The sequence below is a fragment of the Diadema antillarum genome, unplaced genomic scaffold, assembly GCF_040938485.1.
Source record: "Diadema antillarum isolate AM-2024a unplaced genomic scaffold, OU_Dant_1.0 scf00000068, whole genome shotgun sequence".
NCBI lineage: Eukaryota > Metazoa > Echinodermata > Echinoidea > Diadematoida > Diadematidae > Diadema > Diadema antillarum.
Genome location: NW_027270957.1, coordinates 2,381,880 through 2,399,470, shown reverse-complemented (window position 1 = coordinate 2,399,470; position 17,591 = coordinate 2,381,880). Strand labels below are relative to the sequence as shown.

General features: G+C 38.1%; 1 protein-coding gene across 4 annotated transcripts; it reads right to left on the bottom strand.

Moving 5' to 3' along the window:
- Positions 1-1,349: 1,349 nt before the first annotated feature.
- Positions 1,350-17,343, bottom strand: LOC139716634 (uncharacterized). 4 transcript variants are annotated; one of them, XM_071628160.1, is made up of 7 exons: positions 17,228-17,343; positions 15,073-15,256; positions 10,064-10,229; positions 8,784-8,862; positions 5,125-5,445; positions 4,636-4,860; positions 1,350-1,869 (listed from the first exon to the last, which is right to left on the bottom strand). In XM_071628160.1, exons 2-7 carry the CDS (start codon positions 15,096-15,098, stop codon positions 1,757-1,759), a joined length of 930 nt encoding a protein of 309 aa, XP_071484261.1. In that variant the 5' UTR covers positions 15,099-15,256; positions 17,228-17,343; the 3' UTR covers positions 1,350-1,756. The 4 variants fall into 4 exon arrangements, with proteins under 4 accessions (XP_071484261.1, XP_071484263.1, XP_071484260.1 ...); XM_071628162.1 differs by having other exon boundaries at positions 17,225-17,337; XM_071628159.1 differs by lacking the exon at positions 17,228-17,343 and adding an exon at positions 16,305-16,427.
- Between the last annotated feature and the right edge of the window lie 248 nt (positions 17,344-17,591).

Here is a 17,591-nt window from a genome sequence, read left to right as displayed (position 1 = left end):
ACACACAACACACACACTCAAAATGCTATTAAAAAAGGTGTCCATCTTCCCTCCCTTTCTCCCCACAACAATTAGATATCTACATTACGAACAATTGATATGGGTAATTCCATAAAATAGGGACCCACTTTGTGACATGCCTATTTTGCCAATAAAATCAGAAAATCAGATTTTTGTTCAACATAACTTTAAAAAACATTCATATTGAGTAAGTCCCTTGAAAACTGACTGAAAATTAACATTCTAAACTGAAATTGAAGGAAGTCAGCATACCAAATTGCAGTGTATGGGGAAAAACTGGTTCACCATGTAAAGGGGACCATTTTGGCATCTTACCACATATTTCAAACTAGTTTTATGTTTGTTTCAATAGAAGAGATTATTTTGAAGTAAGAAATTAACTATACTATTGAAAAAATGACACAACCCCTATTTTTGGCCCGGAAAAAGATTCTTCAATGTTTCTCGTGTAAGGGGGACACCAAATATTATTTTTGCATTTTTTCTTTTCAAATTAATAGAGTGGTCAATTTTTGATACCTGTTACAAAGAAACCACAGCTACAATACATTGTAAAATATGCCAATGAGGAGCAATTATTGTTGTGATAAGACACAAAAAATTAGCTATCACTGTGCCCCCACGAAATATTTAGGGGGACACCAAAGCCACGTGTGTGAAAATTATAATTTGGTCTTTTTTTCAATTTTATTTATTTTACCCCAATTTTCTCTTGAAATCTTTTAAACTATGTGACTGCTACCAAAATAACAAACAGTTCAACACTGGTCCTTAATATGGATTCCACACTCATAAATTAAGGTTTCTCGTGTAAGCAATTATGGGGACACCAAAACTTACACGTGAAACGTCTTTCTTGGGATTTACGTGCGCAAATGTGTATCAATTGATGCATGGATTATATTTATAGTGTTCAAAATTTGCTCGTCTCTTATCATTTTTGACCCCTTAAAATAGAGTTTTATCCACAAACAAGCTGTAAATCTGTCTAACTGGTGTTACAGTAAAATGTCACACAAGTTTGCCCAAAAACGTTGTGATTTTGCACTTTTTGTCAAAATTCATGTGGAACTTTGAAGAAGCAATTTCTATATTTTACTTTGAAAAGGAAGATACTTACCTGAATAAGAGTATTCAGAAGTAAAATTGATTAAAGGAATGTAATTTTTAAGCAATGACAATATGAAGCAAATAGAAGGGGCATTTAACTAGTGGGACCCTTTTTAATGGAATTACCCATATTGATACAGTGGACTCCCGTTATAACAAAGTCCTCGGGACCGGCAGTTTTCTTTCACTATGTCCAAATTTCATTATAACCGAACAAAGAGCGGGTAATGTTGCGGCCTCAATATCTACTTCGTTGTAACCGGAATTTTGTTATTTATAACCGTGTTTGTTATAACAGGAGTGCACTGTACCACACTTTACACAGTCCAATCATGGACCTTGGTCCAATCAATGATGACATGTCCTCTACAAGCGGCAATTCCTTGGTCATCTGTTGCACAGTAAAGATGACTTTTACCAAAATTTTCAAAGAAACTGGAATGTATCAAAAATAGTTTGACCTCATGTCATGGAAGGGGTCCTGTTTTTTCTGCCCTTTTGGGAAAGAGAAATGTCAGATCACAGTAAAACTCATCCTAGTAACACACAAAAGAAAAATACACACATACATGAACATATGCACGAAAATAAATCATTCCTCTGAGGTCCTGGTTTGGAACTGGATTTAGGACTTGGCCTCTTCCTTGCGTTCCCTGGGTAATGTCCTCTTGAGGTCCGTACTGTAGAATAGGCTCAGCTTCTCCATTGACTTATTTAGGCTCCCTTTTGATTCTTTGCCTGTGAGAGGCAAGATTGGTAGGATAGCAAAGAGTCATGTCTATAGAGAATTTGTATTGCACTTTTATTCCTTAATGGTTTTGCACTATCCATTGATAAGGTGAATAATCTAAAGGCAGAAACAAACCAATGAGTGGTTGTAATTCTCCATCACTATAGTGTCAATAACAACCCATCTCAAACAATAGTGCATGGGAAGCAGGCAAAGTATCACAAGTCTGGCAGTATGTAGTTGTGGTCCCAATATGGAAGAACAGCAGTAAACTCTACATGACTGCAGAGTTAAGATATTTCAACCAAAGAAACTTCAAACAAAGAGCAACATCTCCTCAGTGATACCCCAGATTCACTGATTTAAAGGTAAGGGGAAGGATCAATTCACAGAATCATTGCCCTCTGTTTTGAGACAAGGCAAATGAATACTGTATACACCACATATTTAGGGAGTCTAATTTTTCATGAATTGGGACTTCCTGATAATTTCACAAGTAAACAAAAGAATATCAATCAGAGGGTGTGAAGGCTGAGGTGTGAATTTTCTTCAATTTGTCTCCTTCTACAAATGAAATTTGTAAGATTGCAATTGCTGATCTTTAATTCAACAAACATCTTATCACTGCTGGCAATCAGGGATAGCCTGGTGGTAGTGTCGCTGCCCGGAAAGCAGTAGATGACAGGTTCGAGTCCCGTGTTTCTTTTTTCTGACACGTTTGTTCAATTACAGATCAGCAGTTGCGATCCTACAAATTTCATTTGTAGAGGGAGACAAATTGAAGAAAATTCACAACTCAATTACATAAGTTCAATGTTAAATTCGTGATTGTTGAGCACAGTGCTGACTGGCAGGATCGGAGTTAATATTTTTGCATGTTTTTAAATTTGCAAATGGCATCTGACTTGCAAAATTTGTGAATATAAAAACCTTGCAAAATATTTGGTGTGTACAGTATAACTTAAACTTAATGCTGTGTTTGGTGACCAGAAGTTACCGGTATTTCTACATAACAGTCTTGCAGCAGCATGCTGTCAAAGAGCAAAACACAAAACAACAACTAGAAATGTCGCTATGGCGACTGATGCCTCCGCCATAATACATGATTCGCCCAATAGGTGTATAATGCAATGTCTTCACAATGTGTGATGACAGTTTCACACAACTGGCAAAGCATTGAAATGACAGGTTTGTGAGAAATGTCTTGAATGTTCACTTTCCTTGAACTAGGTAAAAAAAAAAATTGCTATAATTGTCTAAGAGTGCAGGTACATGTATTTGGGGAATTGAGGATTTTTACTTGACTTCTGACTGACCCTTTTATAAGTTTATGCATTGAGTAATTTTCAAGGTATGAAGAAAGAGTTTAATTACAGTATAAAACAGATTCTTTTATTTTGCATTTAAACCTGGCCTTGACCCTTAACCTTTGACCTTTGACCTTCTGGCAGGAAATTTCCAAGAGAATCTCCATTAGGTAATACATGTATATAAAGTTTTAAAAATAATAATGCAAGCATTGCATATACTAGTAAATGAGAGAAATAGTAAAATTTTGAAGAGTTGACCTTGACCTTTGACCCCTGACTATATTGACCCATCACCCCTAAATTCCCTAGATAATCCCTGCCAGTCAGTACATGCGTATGCACCAAGTTCCATGAAGATACATTGACCCATTTGCGAGAAAAGTGAAATTGTAACATTTTCACCTAATCTTTGACCTTTTGACCTTCTGACATGAAACTCTCTCTGGAGAATCTCTATGCAGTAGTACATGTCTACACTAAGTTTCAAGAAAATACCTTTGGGCATTGCATGGATATGGGGGAAATAGCAACATTTTTAGCATTTGACCTTGACCTTTTGACCTTTGACCTCTTGCCAATGTCACTAAAATCTACTCAACTAATTGCCCCATCATACATCCTTGGACCAAGTTTGGTGAAAGCTGCTTCATCCAGTTTTGAGTTATCACGTAAACAGATAAATTTCAGGATTTGACCTTGATCCTTGACCTTTGACCTCTGTCCGATTTCACTCAAAAATTTATCAAGTAATTGTCCCACCATACATCATCCTCGGACAAAGTTTGGTAAAATTTGCTTGATCCAGTCTAGAGTTATCGCGTAAACAGATACAATTTCATGATTTGACCTTGACCTTTGACCTTCGGCCGATTTCACCCAAAATCTAATCAAGTAATTGCCCCATCACACTTTATTCTTGGACCAAGTTTGGTAAAATTCCAGTCAATATTACTCAAGTTATCGCGTAAACGAAAGTGGACGGACGTACGTACGGACGGATGGACAGCCCGAAAACATAATGCCTCCAGCACCACTTCGTGGCGGAGGCATAAAAAAGTAAGTCATTAAGATGAGATACTACTAAAATCCAAGTGATGATGGGTGTAACAAGGGTGTAAATAAAACCATTTTACCTCCAAAATGATGTAGCAGGGTAAAGAGGTTTGGCATCTGCATTGAAATATCTCAAAGTACAGGTATGCTACTGTATTTCCAAGTTCTCTGGCCTTGGGATTAGGAGAAACCAAGACATACATGTGGCAGAGCCCCCAAGGGAAATTACATGTCTATGCTAGTAGCCCGCTTTCTTCATAAAACCAATTGCATTTCCTTATAACACCCAGTACAGATGAATAGAAAACGACAAAGAAAATAGACATTCTTGCAAAAGTTTTAGCAGAAAACGGAACATAAAATACGACAATCATTGCCATATAATTGTGTTACACCAAACTGAACACTCACCTGAGGATTTCTTGCCATTGGACCTATTCTCCCTGTAGTATCCAGTGTTAATTTTCCGAGTTTCATCAACATCGCCAGCAGAGCGGGTACATCTGTGAAAGTATTTTGGCCGAACAGGGAGCTTGGGTGGGTTCCTCCACACACTTGGGTCTGCCTCATATTGGCGCTTTCTGGTGCCTACCAAGTATTTGTAGTATCTCTCCACTTCCTCTCTGGTGTGGAATCCTATCAGTATGTGGTACAAAAAGAGAAAATGGACAGTATGGCAGCATGGTCAATTTTGTCCAGTTTATTACCAAATTATATGCAAATCACATACGCGCAGAAATTTTGTCAGATCAACTGCAATAATTGTTGTTCTCAATTAATAGACACTACAAAAAGGTCACATATCTAGTGATCTTGGGAGTTTGCATGGTAACTCAACACTCTATAAATAAAGTCAAATCTCTCTCTACCATTTTCCCCACCCCTCCTGTAGCTTCTCACCTGTCTCAACCTGGTGATTAAGGATCTGCCTGTATCTCCTCTGCTGTAGTGACTTCATGTTGCCCACACTGTAGACACTAGCTGTGTGCCACAGATACTCCCTCTGGCCTGGGTTCAAGTCGGGATGGTGAAGCTTCTCGCTGTCATCAAAGGCTTGTGGCAGGCTAAGTGGTCGCCGTAAAGGCTTTCGGTAGACTGAAATGGGGCGGTGGTATTCATAGTAGCCAGGTGCATCATGGGAAACATGGCAGGTGACATGGGAAGGGTAGGCCCACTCATGGGAGGAGGTTTCTGAGGATGCATCAGATGTGTCTACTGAGCCTGGTGTATAATGGTAGTGTGTGTGGAGAATGATGGAAATCAAGTTCAACAATTAATCACCATTCTTCTATTCACTATGTGAAAGTATTCATCACTCACAATATCTATGCTGCCATGTACGAGATGACAAATGATTGGCAACAGAAAACAATTCTATAACTGAGGTAATTATCTTATTTCTGTACCAACATTGCTTCCAGCTGTACATGATATTTGCAGTCAATCTACAACTGAGAAATTAAAGGGATGGTATAGTTTTGGTTGAGATGGGGATAAAGGTTTTAATTTTTTTTTTTTTTTTTGGGGGGGTGAGATAATTAATAACTACTTACATGAAGTATTAAAGAACATACAATTCTAAGAGGAATAAAAAGTTTATATGATGAAAATCCATATTGAAATGGCTGATATCCAAAGACAAAGCAAGATAACATGGTTATAACAGAAGGTGGGACCCCACCTTCTAAATTTAGGCCACTAGACTGGCCTAAATTTAAACCTTTCAAAATTTTGTCATGGTGGCACTCTGCATGTGAACAAACTATTAAGTGGCCTGCAAAAATCATGGGTAATCATTGCTATTGTAGAAGGAATACAATTTATTGCATGAATGGTTTAGAATTAATCAAATGAAAATCGATGCCACTGAAACAAAACTTATGGTTTTTTGAACCAAACGTAAGATTAGAAATCAGATTCTAAAAATTACTCACGGAGAAGATTACCTTGAAAATGTTACAAATATCAAGTATCTTGGTGTAATTCTTGATCAGAGTTTAAACTGGTCATTACATGTATCGAATATAATTAGCAAAGTTAATCGAGCAATAATCATGTATCAGGAGGATAAAGTCTTTTTGAACAGGAAAAATTCTTGCACAGCTGTATTACTCATTTATCCTATTGCACATAGAGTATTGCTCGGTGGTTTGGGGAAAGTGCAACAAAACAGACCATGTCAAACTACAACAAACTCAAAATAGATATATGCAAGACTGGTTCTAAATGCAAATTACTCAACTACCAAAGAAACTCTATTGAATAGACATGGGTGGCAAAGCATCGACAGTACAATTAACTATCAGTATTGTATTTTTGTTTTAAAGATACTTCATGATTCATATACATTGTATATAGCACCGTACTACCTGAATGATCTTGCCACAGAATGTTCTATATATTATGTCACCCATCATTCTACTCTAAATCCACTGTTTATTCCGAAGCCCAACATCAAATTTTAAAAATGATCATTTTCTTTCATAGCACCCAGTATTTACAACAAACTCCCAACCCATATTCGAACTGCAACAACACTCATCTCTTTCAAGACCCAAATACAATTAATTAACTTCTCAGTGCAGATTTAACGCAAATTCTGGTTTATTCTTCTATAATTTTGTGCACCGACTAAAGCCACAACTGTTGTGTGTCAAATTGATTACCCTGTTTTGTTATATAGTATCTTATCTGTTATGAGTTTAGTTTAAATTGTTTCTGTTTGTTTTTCTTGTTTAGTTGTTTTTGTGTCTGACTTGGTATATTTTGGTTTTGTCGTAATATCTCTTTACACTGTGCAAATAATAAGTTCTGATCTGTATTGTATATTTATGTTAACAGGGCTCTTTTTTAAAGCAGGCCTATTGGCTCTGAATAGACTACTCTGTTTTTAAATAAGACAGAATAAATTGTTATAATGATTAATGGCTTGACAATTTAATATTTTGTTGACCATTTTATCATGATTATTATCAATTCATTGATACTAGTTATATAACTGGATGTAATTATTAATGATCACTACCATTACTATTAGAATGATTTAATAATTAAAGCCTAAATCACACCATTCACAAATAGACACACCTGTTATGGAATAGAGAAGTGGGATTACTCAGCAAATTAATGGCTGAAGTCGATCCCAAACAACCCAAATAACAAAATATGAACAGAATCTCACGCGATATCATTTTAAACTAACACAAAGGAAGGTGACTGGAGCTCTATTTTTTTATACAGTGGGCTTAGCCATGGATTTAGCTTTACCCTGCACTGGTCGAATCTGCAAACACACACATACACACACACACACACACACACACACACACACACACACAAAATTATGTGTATCTTACAGAATTTATCAGCAAAATATAAGTAGGAAATGGTGAAGTACAGTCAAGATGATTCGATGATAACTAATATTCAATCACAAGTTTGGAAATCAATGCAGACAAAAAAAAACAAAAAATAAAAAATGAAGTATCGTACACTAAAGAAATTTTGCTACATGCGTGATGACGTCATATCCCATGATGTCATGATCACTGCATTTCTGGGCTTGCAATTTGGTACTGCATTTGGTCCAGCTTTTGTTTACATTGAGAAAAGGCTAGGCCAAGCCCGGGCAGAGCCCAGGCAAAGACTACCTCCAGAGCTTGGCCAAATGCGCAGTCATGTTTGGTACCGCATTTGGCCTGTTGAGCATTCACAGTGAAATTTAGGCTGGCCTCATTTTCACTGTAAGTGGGGTCTAATTACCTCGAAAAATATTAAAACCTGAACCCCCATCTCAACTGAAGCTATACCATCCCCAAAGATCTGTATACTCCTGACAGTCTTAATTTTTGGTCACAGTACTGATTTCAAACATTTCCAATTCTTAAACTCTTTTGTGCGTGTGTGTGTGTGTGGGTGTTTGTTTGTGCGTGTCTTCATGCATTCACTATCACTTCAATGGATTTTTTTTAATGTACATGGTAGACGTATACATATGTGTGTGTGTAATGCTTATTGGTGTGATACTCAATTCTTTGACAGATTAAACAAGGACATCCTGTGGCTTCAAATTCCTGGTACAGGTACCTCTTCCAAGATGAATGTGACAATAAAACCATGACTTAAGAAATTCACTAATTGTTGCTTTCTGCCTCTTCTTGTATAGCACAAGGGGCCTGGTTCATATCATTCACTATCACAAGCCATCCGAGTTAACTACAAAATTGATATCATTTGCTAATTTTCCAGAGTGTGAATAATAAGGATGTCTTCACCAGGTTTGCACTCTGCTTGTGTCAAGAAAGGGGATATCTTCAATGTGAGAGTTGTGATTCTCTCACACACACTGCCTCACCATCCTTTGACCTAACCAAGGGACAAAAGTGATTTTGTCTCTTGATGTGATTTCATAAAACACACTCAGCTGGTCTTTCTAGGTACACCATTTTGTTTGTAAAGAAGACATACTGGTGACACAGTCAGCCTGTCATCCTACTGTTTCTTTATGCAACTCAGACTCTGAACATTAATATTGTTTGATCTGATTCAGAATTGTTTACCTGGCCTTGGTGAACTCTTCAGAGGCATTCTGTGATGTTGCAGGCGGGAGGGGGCAGTCTGAGTCCTGAAATGATTTGGCTGATGGAATAGAAAATACAGAAAGGTTACACAGTAATAAACTGGGCCATATGTCATGCAATGGATGTGATATACACAATGGAGCTGCAAGCCTATACAGGCATACTCATGTCTTAAGTTTTGGTTCGACTTGGTGTTTTCTTTCTGCTTAGTTACTGTATCTAAAATGAACATGAAGACTACAATATAGCAGCTCAAATACTGATTTATAACATTTTGTATGTGTGTTGTTGGGTTCTTTTTTTTTTGTTTTTTTTTTCTCGCTATCATGCTGCTGAAAGAAGATGATCATGGCAGCAGACCTCAGCGTGTACCCGTTGTAAAAAACTGTATTCATATAGCTTTCATTCACATGCACAGGCATCCCCATCACACAAAGCAAAGTAACGTAACACAATAAATAATAAATGTGTCCCATGTTTTTTTCCACTTGAAATATAGGTGTATAAAATCCTAGAAAGATTTCAGCAATGAAGATTAAAAATGTCTTATTTCTATTTTATGGTTTTAAATATAGATGTGATATTAATTTTCAGAAAATCTTTCATATACGTGGAAGAGATATAATACTGGTACATTAAATTGGGTAAAAATTCTGATGATTTTCTTAGCTAGGGTACATTACACAGCAAAAATGGCCTATTTGGGGGATACCTAATCTGTGACATGAACTTACAGCATGGAGGAAGAAGCCCATTTGAGCTCTTATTCAAATGACATATCATTTTCAGATTCAATTCCCTGCAAACAAATATACTTTGTGTAAATCTGTGAATATCAAAAAAAAATCTCGCTGTAAATGCTATTTAGTGCCTGAAAGGACTTCTTGCTAATAAATGACTTCTTTCAGTGTGATGGTTATGTAAGTAAAAATGATCTATTGGTAGAAGTGATGTGGTGAAGTAAGCTCAATATCTATCTATTAAAAAAAATAGATTTAAAAACAAAATTTTGCCTATCTGCAACAAGGTGTATCTCACTTTTATATTTTCTTTAAGATTTAACCATTTCTTTCCCCTCTCCAACCCCTCCCCCCCCCCCAAAAAAAAAAATGAAACAAAAAGACAGAAGCAGTGTACTTGTTTTTCACAAAACTTCTCCGACTGGCAAAGTGAAAAACCCCTGCTACAGGCTTTGATACTTTTGGTAAAGTTTCATTCATATCATACAAAGCAATTGGAATTGCATAGTCATTGCTTACTGTACTCTTAGGCCTTCGTTGCAGTCTGTACTGGGAGGATGACACTGACTCTGCTGTAATGGATGAATCACTGACATCGTTCTCAGTGTCACTGGCATTACCAAGTTCGCACTGACACCCTGAATTGCGATGTGCCCTGGAAGACTTTTGGTTCTCCACTGGTGTGCTTACAGTTGAAAAACACATCAAGAGAAATGTACAGACATCTTGCATTTATGAGGATATGAAAATACACATTGTGAAAGTCACTCCAGATACAGTGCTCTCCCATTATAACGAACATGGTTAAAACAAAATTCTTGTTACAACAAAATCAAATTCACATCCCAAAACCATCATCTATATATGTTTACACACTATAGGCCTACTGTTCAGTTATAACAAAATTTTGACATAATGAAAGAAACTCGCTGGTCCAAAGGACTTTGTTATACCAGGAGTACAATTACTTTTATGGAATGATGTAGCAACACACATTTTATACATGGATAGAATCCCTTTCTTACTGAAATATTAAGAATTCAAAAAAGTCTGTCAAGAAATGCTGCCTAAATGCCACACACAAGAGGTACCTGTATATAAAAAAAATACCTTTGACCTTTTTTGTTATTGTTGTTTTTTAGAGGCATGTCATTCATGGTTGAATATTAACACATTTATCTTTGTGAATAAATTCACATTCAAGCAGCACTTTTCAAGAAGGAATAGTACCTGGTAAACTAGAAATTGGCACTCAGCGGGTCGCGCAGCCGAGCACATGTATCCCCCGAACCCACAGCAGCAGACATCATTGCAATATATAGAGCTCACACAGAAATTCCATAAATAAATACAGTTATCATGGCAACAATGATCCTGTCCACATTTTGCCTCTGGGTACCAAATTTGATGACAATAATATGATGCAGTGGTGTAACTCTGCAGAATCTAAAGTATCCTCTGGTAGTACCTGTGAAGGAATACAATCATGGAGTAATCTGGATGCATTGTAAACCTAACCCTCTTCCAATCTGCGATTTGGATGAATTTGGGATAAAATTGTATAATATGGCAATACAGTATTGTAGGTGACAACAGGTATCAATGCAGACAATTTTTTTGTTTGTTTTTTTTTTGTTTCCACTTCTGATATTTTATTGTTTTGTTAACAGACAAAGCGGGTTCCATGACAAATGCTGTGATGACAAATGCTCCGGCAAGGAATCCTAGTGTTGAAGCACACATAAAGCTTAACTCTTACCCCAATCCAAATCTTTAGTCTGCCTTGAACCTAACACCCAATCGTACCCATGGAGAAGAAACGCAGCCGGTAGAGCGCTCACAAGGAAATCTCTGCTATTTCCACAAAAATTCTTGTTACCATGGCAACGATGTCTCCGCCCACACCAAAAACACTATGCGTCTTCATCTTACCATAATACACCTTCATGCCAAATTTGAAGATGATCGAAGAAGACCTGCAGCCAGTAGAGCGCTCACAAGCAGACCCTATTGGATTTACCTTTTCATGTATAAAGACGGAACAAGCGAGGGCGCCATCACCAAAAACCATAGGCATCTTTGTCTTATCATAATACACCTTCATGCCAAATTTGAAGATGAACGAAGAAGGACTGCAGCCAATACAGCGCTCACAAGCAGACCCTATTGAATTTACCTTTTCATGTATAAAGACGGAACAAGCGAGGGCGCCATCACCAAAAACAATAGGCCTCTTCATCTTACCATAATACACCTTCATGCCAAATTTGAAGATGATCGAAGAAGGACTGCAGCCAATACAGCGCTCACAAGCAGACCCTATTGGATTTACCTTTTCATGTATACAGACGGAACAAGCAAGGGTGCCATCATCAAAAACCATAGCCATCTTTGTCTTATCATAATACACCTTCATGCCAAATTTGAAGATGATCGAAGAAGAACTGCAGCCAGAAGAGCGCTCACAAGCAGACCCTATTGAATTTACCTTTTCATGTATAAAGACGGAACAAGCGAGGGCGCCATCACCAAAAACAATTGGCCTCTTCATCTTACCATAATACACCTTCATGCCAAATTTGAAGATGATCAAAAAAGGACTGCAGCCAGAAGAGCGCTCACAAGCAGACCCTATTGGATTTACCTTTTCATGTATTAAGACAGAACAAGCGAGGGCGCCATCACCAAAAACAATAGGCGTCTTCGTCTAACCATCACCTTCACGCCAAATTTAAAGATGATCGAAGAAGAACTGCAGCCAGTAGAGCGCTCACAAGCAGACCCTATTGGATTTACCTTTTCATGTATAAAGACGGAACAAGCAAGGGCGCCATCACCAAAAACAATAGGCGTCTTCGTCTAACCATAATACACCTTCAAGCCAAATTTGAAGATGATCGGAAAAGAAACGCGTCCGCCACCGCCACAGAGATTTCCTTGTGAGCGCTCTACCAACTGCGTTTCTTTTCCGATCATCTTCAAATTTGGCATGAAGGTGTATTATGGTTAGACGAAGACGCCTATTGTTTTTGGTGATGGCGCCCTTGCTTGTTCCGTCTTTATACATGAAAAAGTAAATCCAATAGGGTCTGCTTGTGAGCGCTCTACTGGCTGCAGTTCTTCTTCAATCATCTCTAAATTTGGCATGAAGGTGTATTATGGTTAGACGAAGACGCCTATTGTTTTTCGTGATGGCGCCCTCGCTTGTTCCGTCTTTATACGTGGAAAGGTAAGTCCAATAGAGTGTTTGTGAGCGTTCTACTGGCTGCAGTCCTTCTTCGATCATCTTCAAATTGGGCATGAAGGTGTATTATGGTAAGATGAAGAGGCCTATTGTTTTTGGTGATAGCGCCCTCGGTTGTTCTGTCTTTATACATGAAAAGGTAAATTCAGTAGGGTCTGTTTTTGAGCGCTCTACTGGCTGCAGTTCTTCTTCGATCATCTTCAAATTTGGCATGAAGGTGTATTATGATAAGACAAAGATGCCTATGGTTTTTGATGATGGTGCCCTTGCTTGTTCCGTCTTTATACATGAAAAAGTAAATCCAATAGGGTCTGCTTGTGAGCGCTCTACTGGCTGCAGGTATTCTTCAATCATCTTCAAATTTGGCATGAAGGTGTATTATGGTTTAGAGAGGACGCCTCTTGTTTTTGGAGTGGGCGGAGACACTGTTGCCATGGTAACAAGAATTTTTGTGGAAATAGCAGAGATTTCCTTGTGAGCGCTCTACCGGCTACGTTTCTTCTCCAATCATCTTCAGATTTGGCATGAAGGTCCATTATGGTAAAGACGCCTATTCTTTTTGGTGATGGCGCCCTCGCCTGTTCCATCTTTATACATGAAAAGGTAAATCCAATAGCATCTGCTTGTGAGCGCTCTACTGGCTGCAGTTCTTCTTCGATCATCTTCAAATTTGGCATGACGGTGTATTATGGTAAGATGAAGAGGCCTATTGTTTTTGGTGATGGCGCCCTCGCTTGTTCCGTCTTTATACATGAAAAGGTAAATCCAATAGGGTCTGCTTGTGAGCGCTCTACTGGCTGCAGGTCTTCTTCGATCATCTTCAAATTTGGCATGAAGGGTTATTAATGTAAGACGAAGACGCCTATTGTTTTTGGTGTGGGCGGAGACATGGTAACAAGAATTTTTGTGGAAATAGCAGAGATTTCCTTGTGAGCGCTCTACCGGCTGCGTTTCTTCTCCATGGGTATGATTGGGTGTTAGGTTCAAGGCAGACTAAAGATTTGGATTATGGTAAGAGTTAAAGGACAAGTTCACCTTCATAAACATAAGGATTGAGAGAATGTAGCAATACTAGTAGAACACATCATTGAAAGTTTGAGGAAAATCAGACAATCCGTTCAAAAGTTATGAATTTTTGAAGTTTTTGTGCAGTAACCGCTGGATGAGAAGACTACTGCAGTGTATGAATAACTTCGATGTCACATGCGTACAACAATATAAGGAAAATGTAAGAGATTTTCACAAAATTTCATCTTTTGAAAAAAGTACACATTCCCTTGACTCGTTACCGACATATGTTATGGGTAATATTATTCTCCCTGCCCTTAGAAAGAGGCAAGTCAAGTGCTCTTTTATTATGCGAAAAAAGTGAAAATATGTTAAATTTTCTTTACATTTTCTTTATACTGTTGTACGCATATGACTCATAAGCTATAGTAGTCTCCTCATCCAGCGGTTCCAACACAAAAATTTGAAAAATTCATAACTTTTGCATCGATTGTCCAATTTTCCTCAAACTTTCACTGATGTGTTCTACTAATATTGCTGCATTCTCTCAATCCTTACGTTTATGAAGGTGAACTTGTCCTTTAAGCTTTATGTGCGCTTCAACACTAGGATTCCTTGCCGGAGCATTTGTCATCACAGCATTTGTCATGGAACCCGCTTTGTCAGTTAACAAAACAATAAATATCAGAAGTGGAAACAAAACAAAAAATTGTCTGCATTGATACCTGTTGTCACCTACAATACTGTATTGCCATATTATACATTTTTATCCCAAATTCATCCAAATCACAGATTGGAAGAGGGTTAGGTTTACAATGCATCCAGATTACTCCATAATTGTATTCCTTCACAGGTACTACCAGAGGATACTTTAGATTCTGCAGAGTTACACCGCTGCATCATATTATTGTCATCAAATTTGGTACCCAGAGGCAAAATGTGGACAGGATCATTGTTGCCATGATAACTGTATTTATTTATGGAATTTCTGTGTGAGCTCTATATATTGCGATGATGTATGATGCTGTGGGTTCAAAGGATACATGTGCTCGGCTGCGCAACCCACCGAGCACCAATTTCTAGTTATTAATGCTTTAAGAGGCAAAACACTTGGAGCAGCATCACCAAAAACAATAAGGGGTCTAAGTTTCACCATCATGCCCTTCCATCGTACCAGTTTGAAGGAAATAAACCTAGAAATGTGCATAGTACGATAGTAGAGTGCACACACAGAACTTTATGGTGGCTGCCTTCATGTTTCTAGTATAGCACTCACCTGGTTTCCCCATTTTCGTCAGACATCTTAAAAGTCTGTGATGCTAGATAGATCCAGACTTCATCACACTGCAGTCCAAACAACTCCTAGTTTCTTTGCGAAGGCTTTTTAAGGGAAGTCTTTCCTTAATTAACGGACCGTCATTCTGGCTGTGATCTCTTCAGCAGATTCGATTTGCACTGCACTGTAAACATAGTGTACAAACATGAACATCATAAAAAATTTTATGAAATCACTTGAACAGGATTTTCTTTTATTTGGAACTTCGGCCTACCTTAAAATAACACGAAACAAGTAAAACCTTGATCGATTGTGCCAAGAGAATCAGAGCTTTGTCATAGAAGACAGCACATAAAATGTATAGTGTCATTAATTCCTATATATACCATATACAATGGTGTAGGTTTTATAAATTCATTTTGTAAATTCATATCTAAAGCTCTCAGGTCATAGGAATAACAAAGGATCAGGATATTTAGGCCTACACATGTTTGGGAATGGACTTGTGAGGAACATTATGCACATGAATTAAAATTGTGAATTTAACTAGATGAATGGTTGGACTTACTACCTGACTAGTAGGGTGTAGTAGGCGAGTAGAACTAGTACTTATACTCATCGACCATCTTTTTATTTAATACCTTGTATTCTAGAAAATATTCCTCAGTTTAACCTTTATTTCATTCACCATAGCAGAAAATACTGCAGATTCATGTCACGGTTCAGATTGTCGACTCATATCATACACATGGAATTTTCGGCGTCACGAAAAGCAAGCGATATTTTTTACTGTACGCAAGTGCAAGCTCATCATTTTAAATGACTGCCTGTTCTCCGATAAAGCACATAAATCTAGTGAATGGCAAAAGACATGTTAACATCAATTAAGTGTTCACTTGTACTAATGAAGATTTTCTTCGATTCTTTTTCCTCCTTCTTCCATAAATTATTTACCTGTAAACCCCCTCATTTCTTTTCATATGTATTCATGTTCAAATGTTCCAGTGTATTGCGCCCTGTCCCACGCGTACTTTTGATTTTATATGCGAGAAAGCCATTTGCACGAGGATGGTCAATCTAATAATAGGTGGTCGATGAGTATAGTTTACTAGTTAGTTGACTTCCTGTACACTCCAGCTTTCCAAAAATAACCACATTATATTACAAAAACTAGAATCTAAAGTTACTTCTTCTGAAGGTACAGGACAGAGTATAAAGCAGATAATCTTGACCGAAAGATTGGTCTGTAAAGCTGTATCTTGTCGTCGGGGATATGTTCGACGGAGACTACATCTGGCTTCGCAGAATCTTTGTCTACGGAGGAGAGCCGTAAAAGTAAAAAAATGATAAAAGACTTCTCCGGGCAGACAGATTTTTCTGTCTATAGATCTAGACTAGACTCTAACGGTTAGGGCCTACAGGTTAGATCTAAAAAAAAAAAGAGCAGCATCAAATAAATATCACACATTCAGATAAAATAGACAGAAAGATCCGTCTGTCCAGAGGAGTCTTATTTTTTGGACATTATCGCTCTCCTCCATAGACAATCTATTTATACTACATTTATGAATTAATCTCTAACAGTTAAGTCTCATAAGAAGTTTCAGCATTGGCTAACTGCGACCAGCCCCCCCCCCCCCCCCCCCCCCCCCCCCCCCAACGCTGTGTACTATAAGGAGCGCCCCGCGGGTACAGCATCGGCTAGAGAGTTCACGGGACCTGTTGTCTACTTAGTAAATTATTGCCACTGATATGCCATATAGTTCATGATGGCACTGTGAATGTTAGACAGAAAGATCCGTCTGTCCGGAGGAGTCTTTATCGCTCTCCTCCATGTGTATATATTTAAGGAGGGGATCCGTGAAGCCAGACAGTCTCCACGGAACATTCCCCGACGACCAGATAGAAAACCTACAGACCGATCTTTCGGTCAATGTGAATCAAGGGTTTTAGGCTGTGTGAACTCGTCTAACGTTAAATTTACTAAGTTATTGAGTAGCACTAACACTAATGTTACAGTAAACACGGCAAACTGAGCCAGTGAAAAAAAAAGAAGAAAATAAGGTAACATTCGAACTCTTGATCCTGTAAGTTTTGAGACGTTCAGAGTCTAAAACTCTAAAATCAAAAAGTCTAACGGTTAGTTACTTACCACCAACCGCAGCCAGTTCAGACTTCCTCATCAGAGCTGATATAGATCTAGATTAGATCTAGAAACTACTCAGTATGTCAGTGATGTGCAATGTGAGGAGGAATTGAAGTACGTGTATTGTGATGGTAATTACTAATAGTATTGGAACAAACAGCGTATTGGTGGCACAATACAATGTACCTATTCTAAACCACTGCACTGTAGTGTAAACGTATCAACATACATTGTACGTGCTCATGTGCTGGGATATGATGGATGCGCATGGGGTTGCCGGTGCGGTTAACAACCCTACTCCCTTGTCATGCCTGCTCTTTTTTGTACCTGCGGGCCAGCCGTCCGTCGCCGTCACCGACCGTGGCGTGCGTAG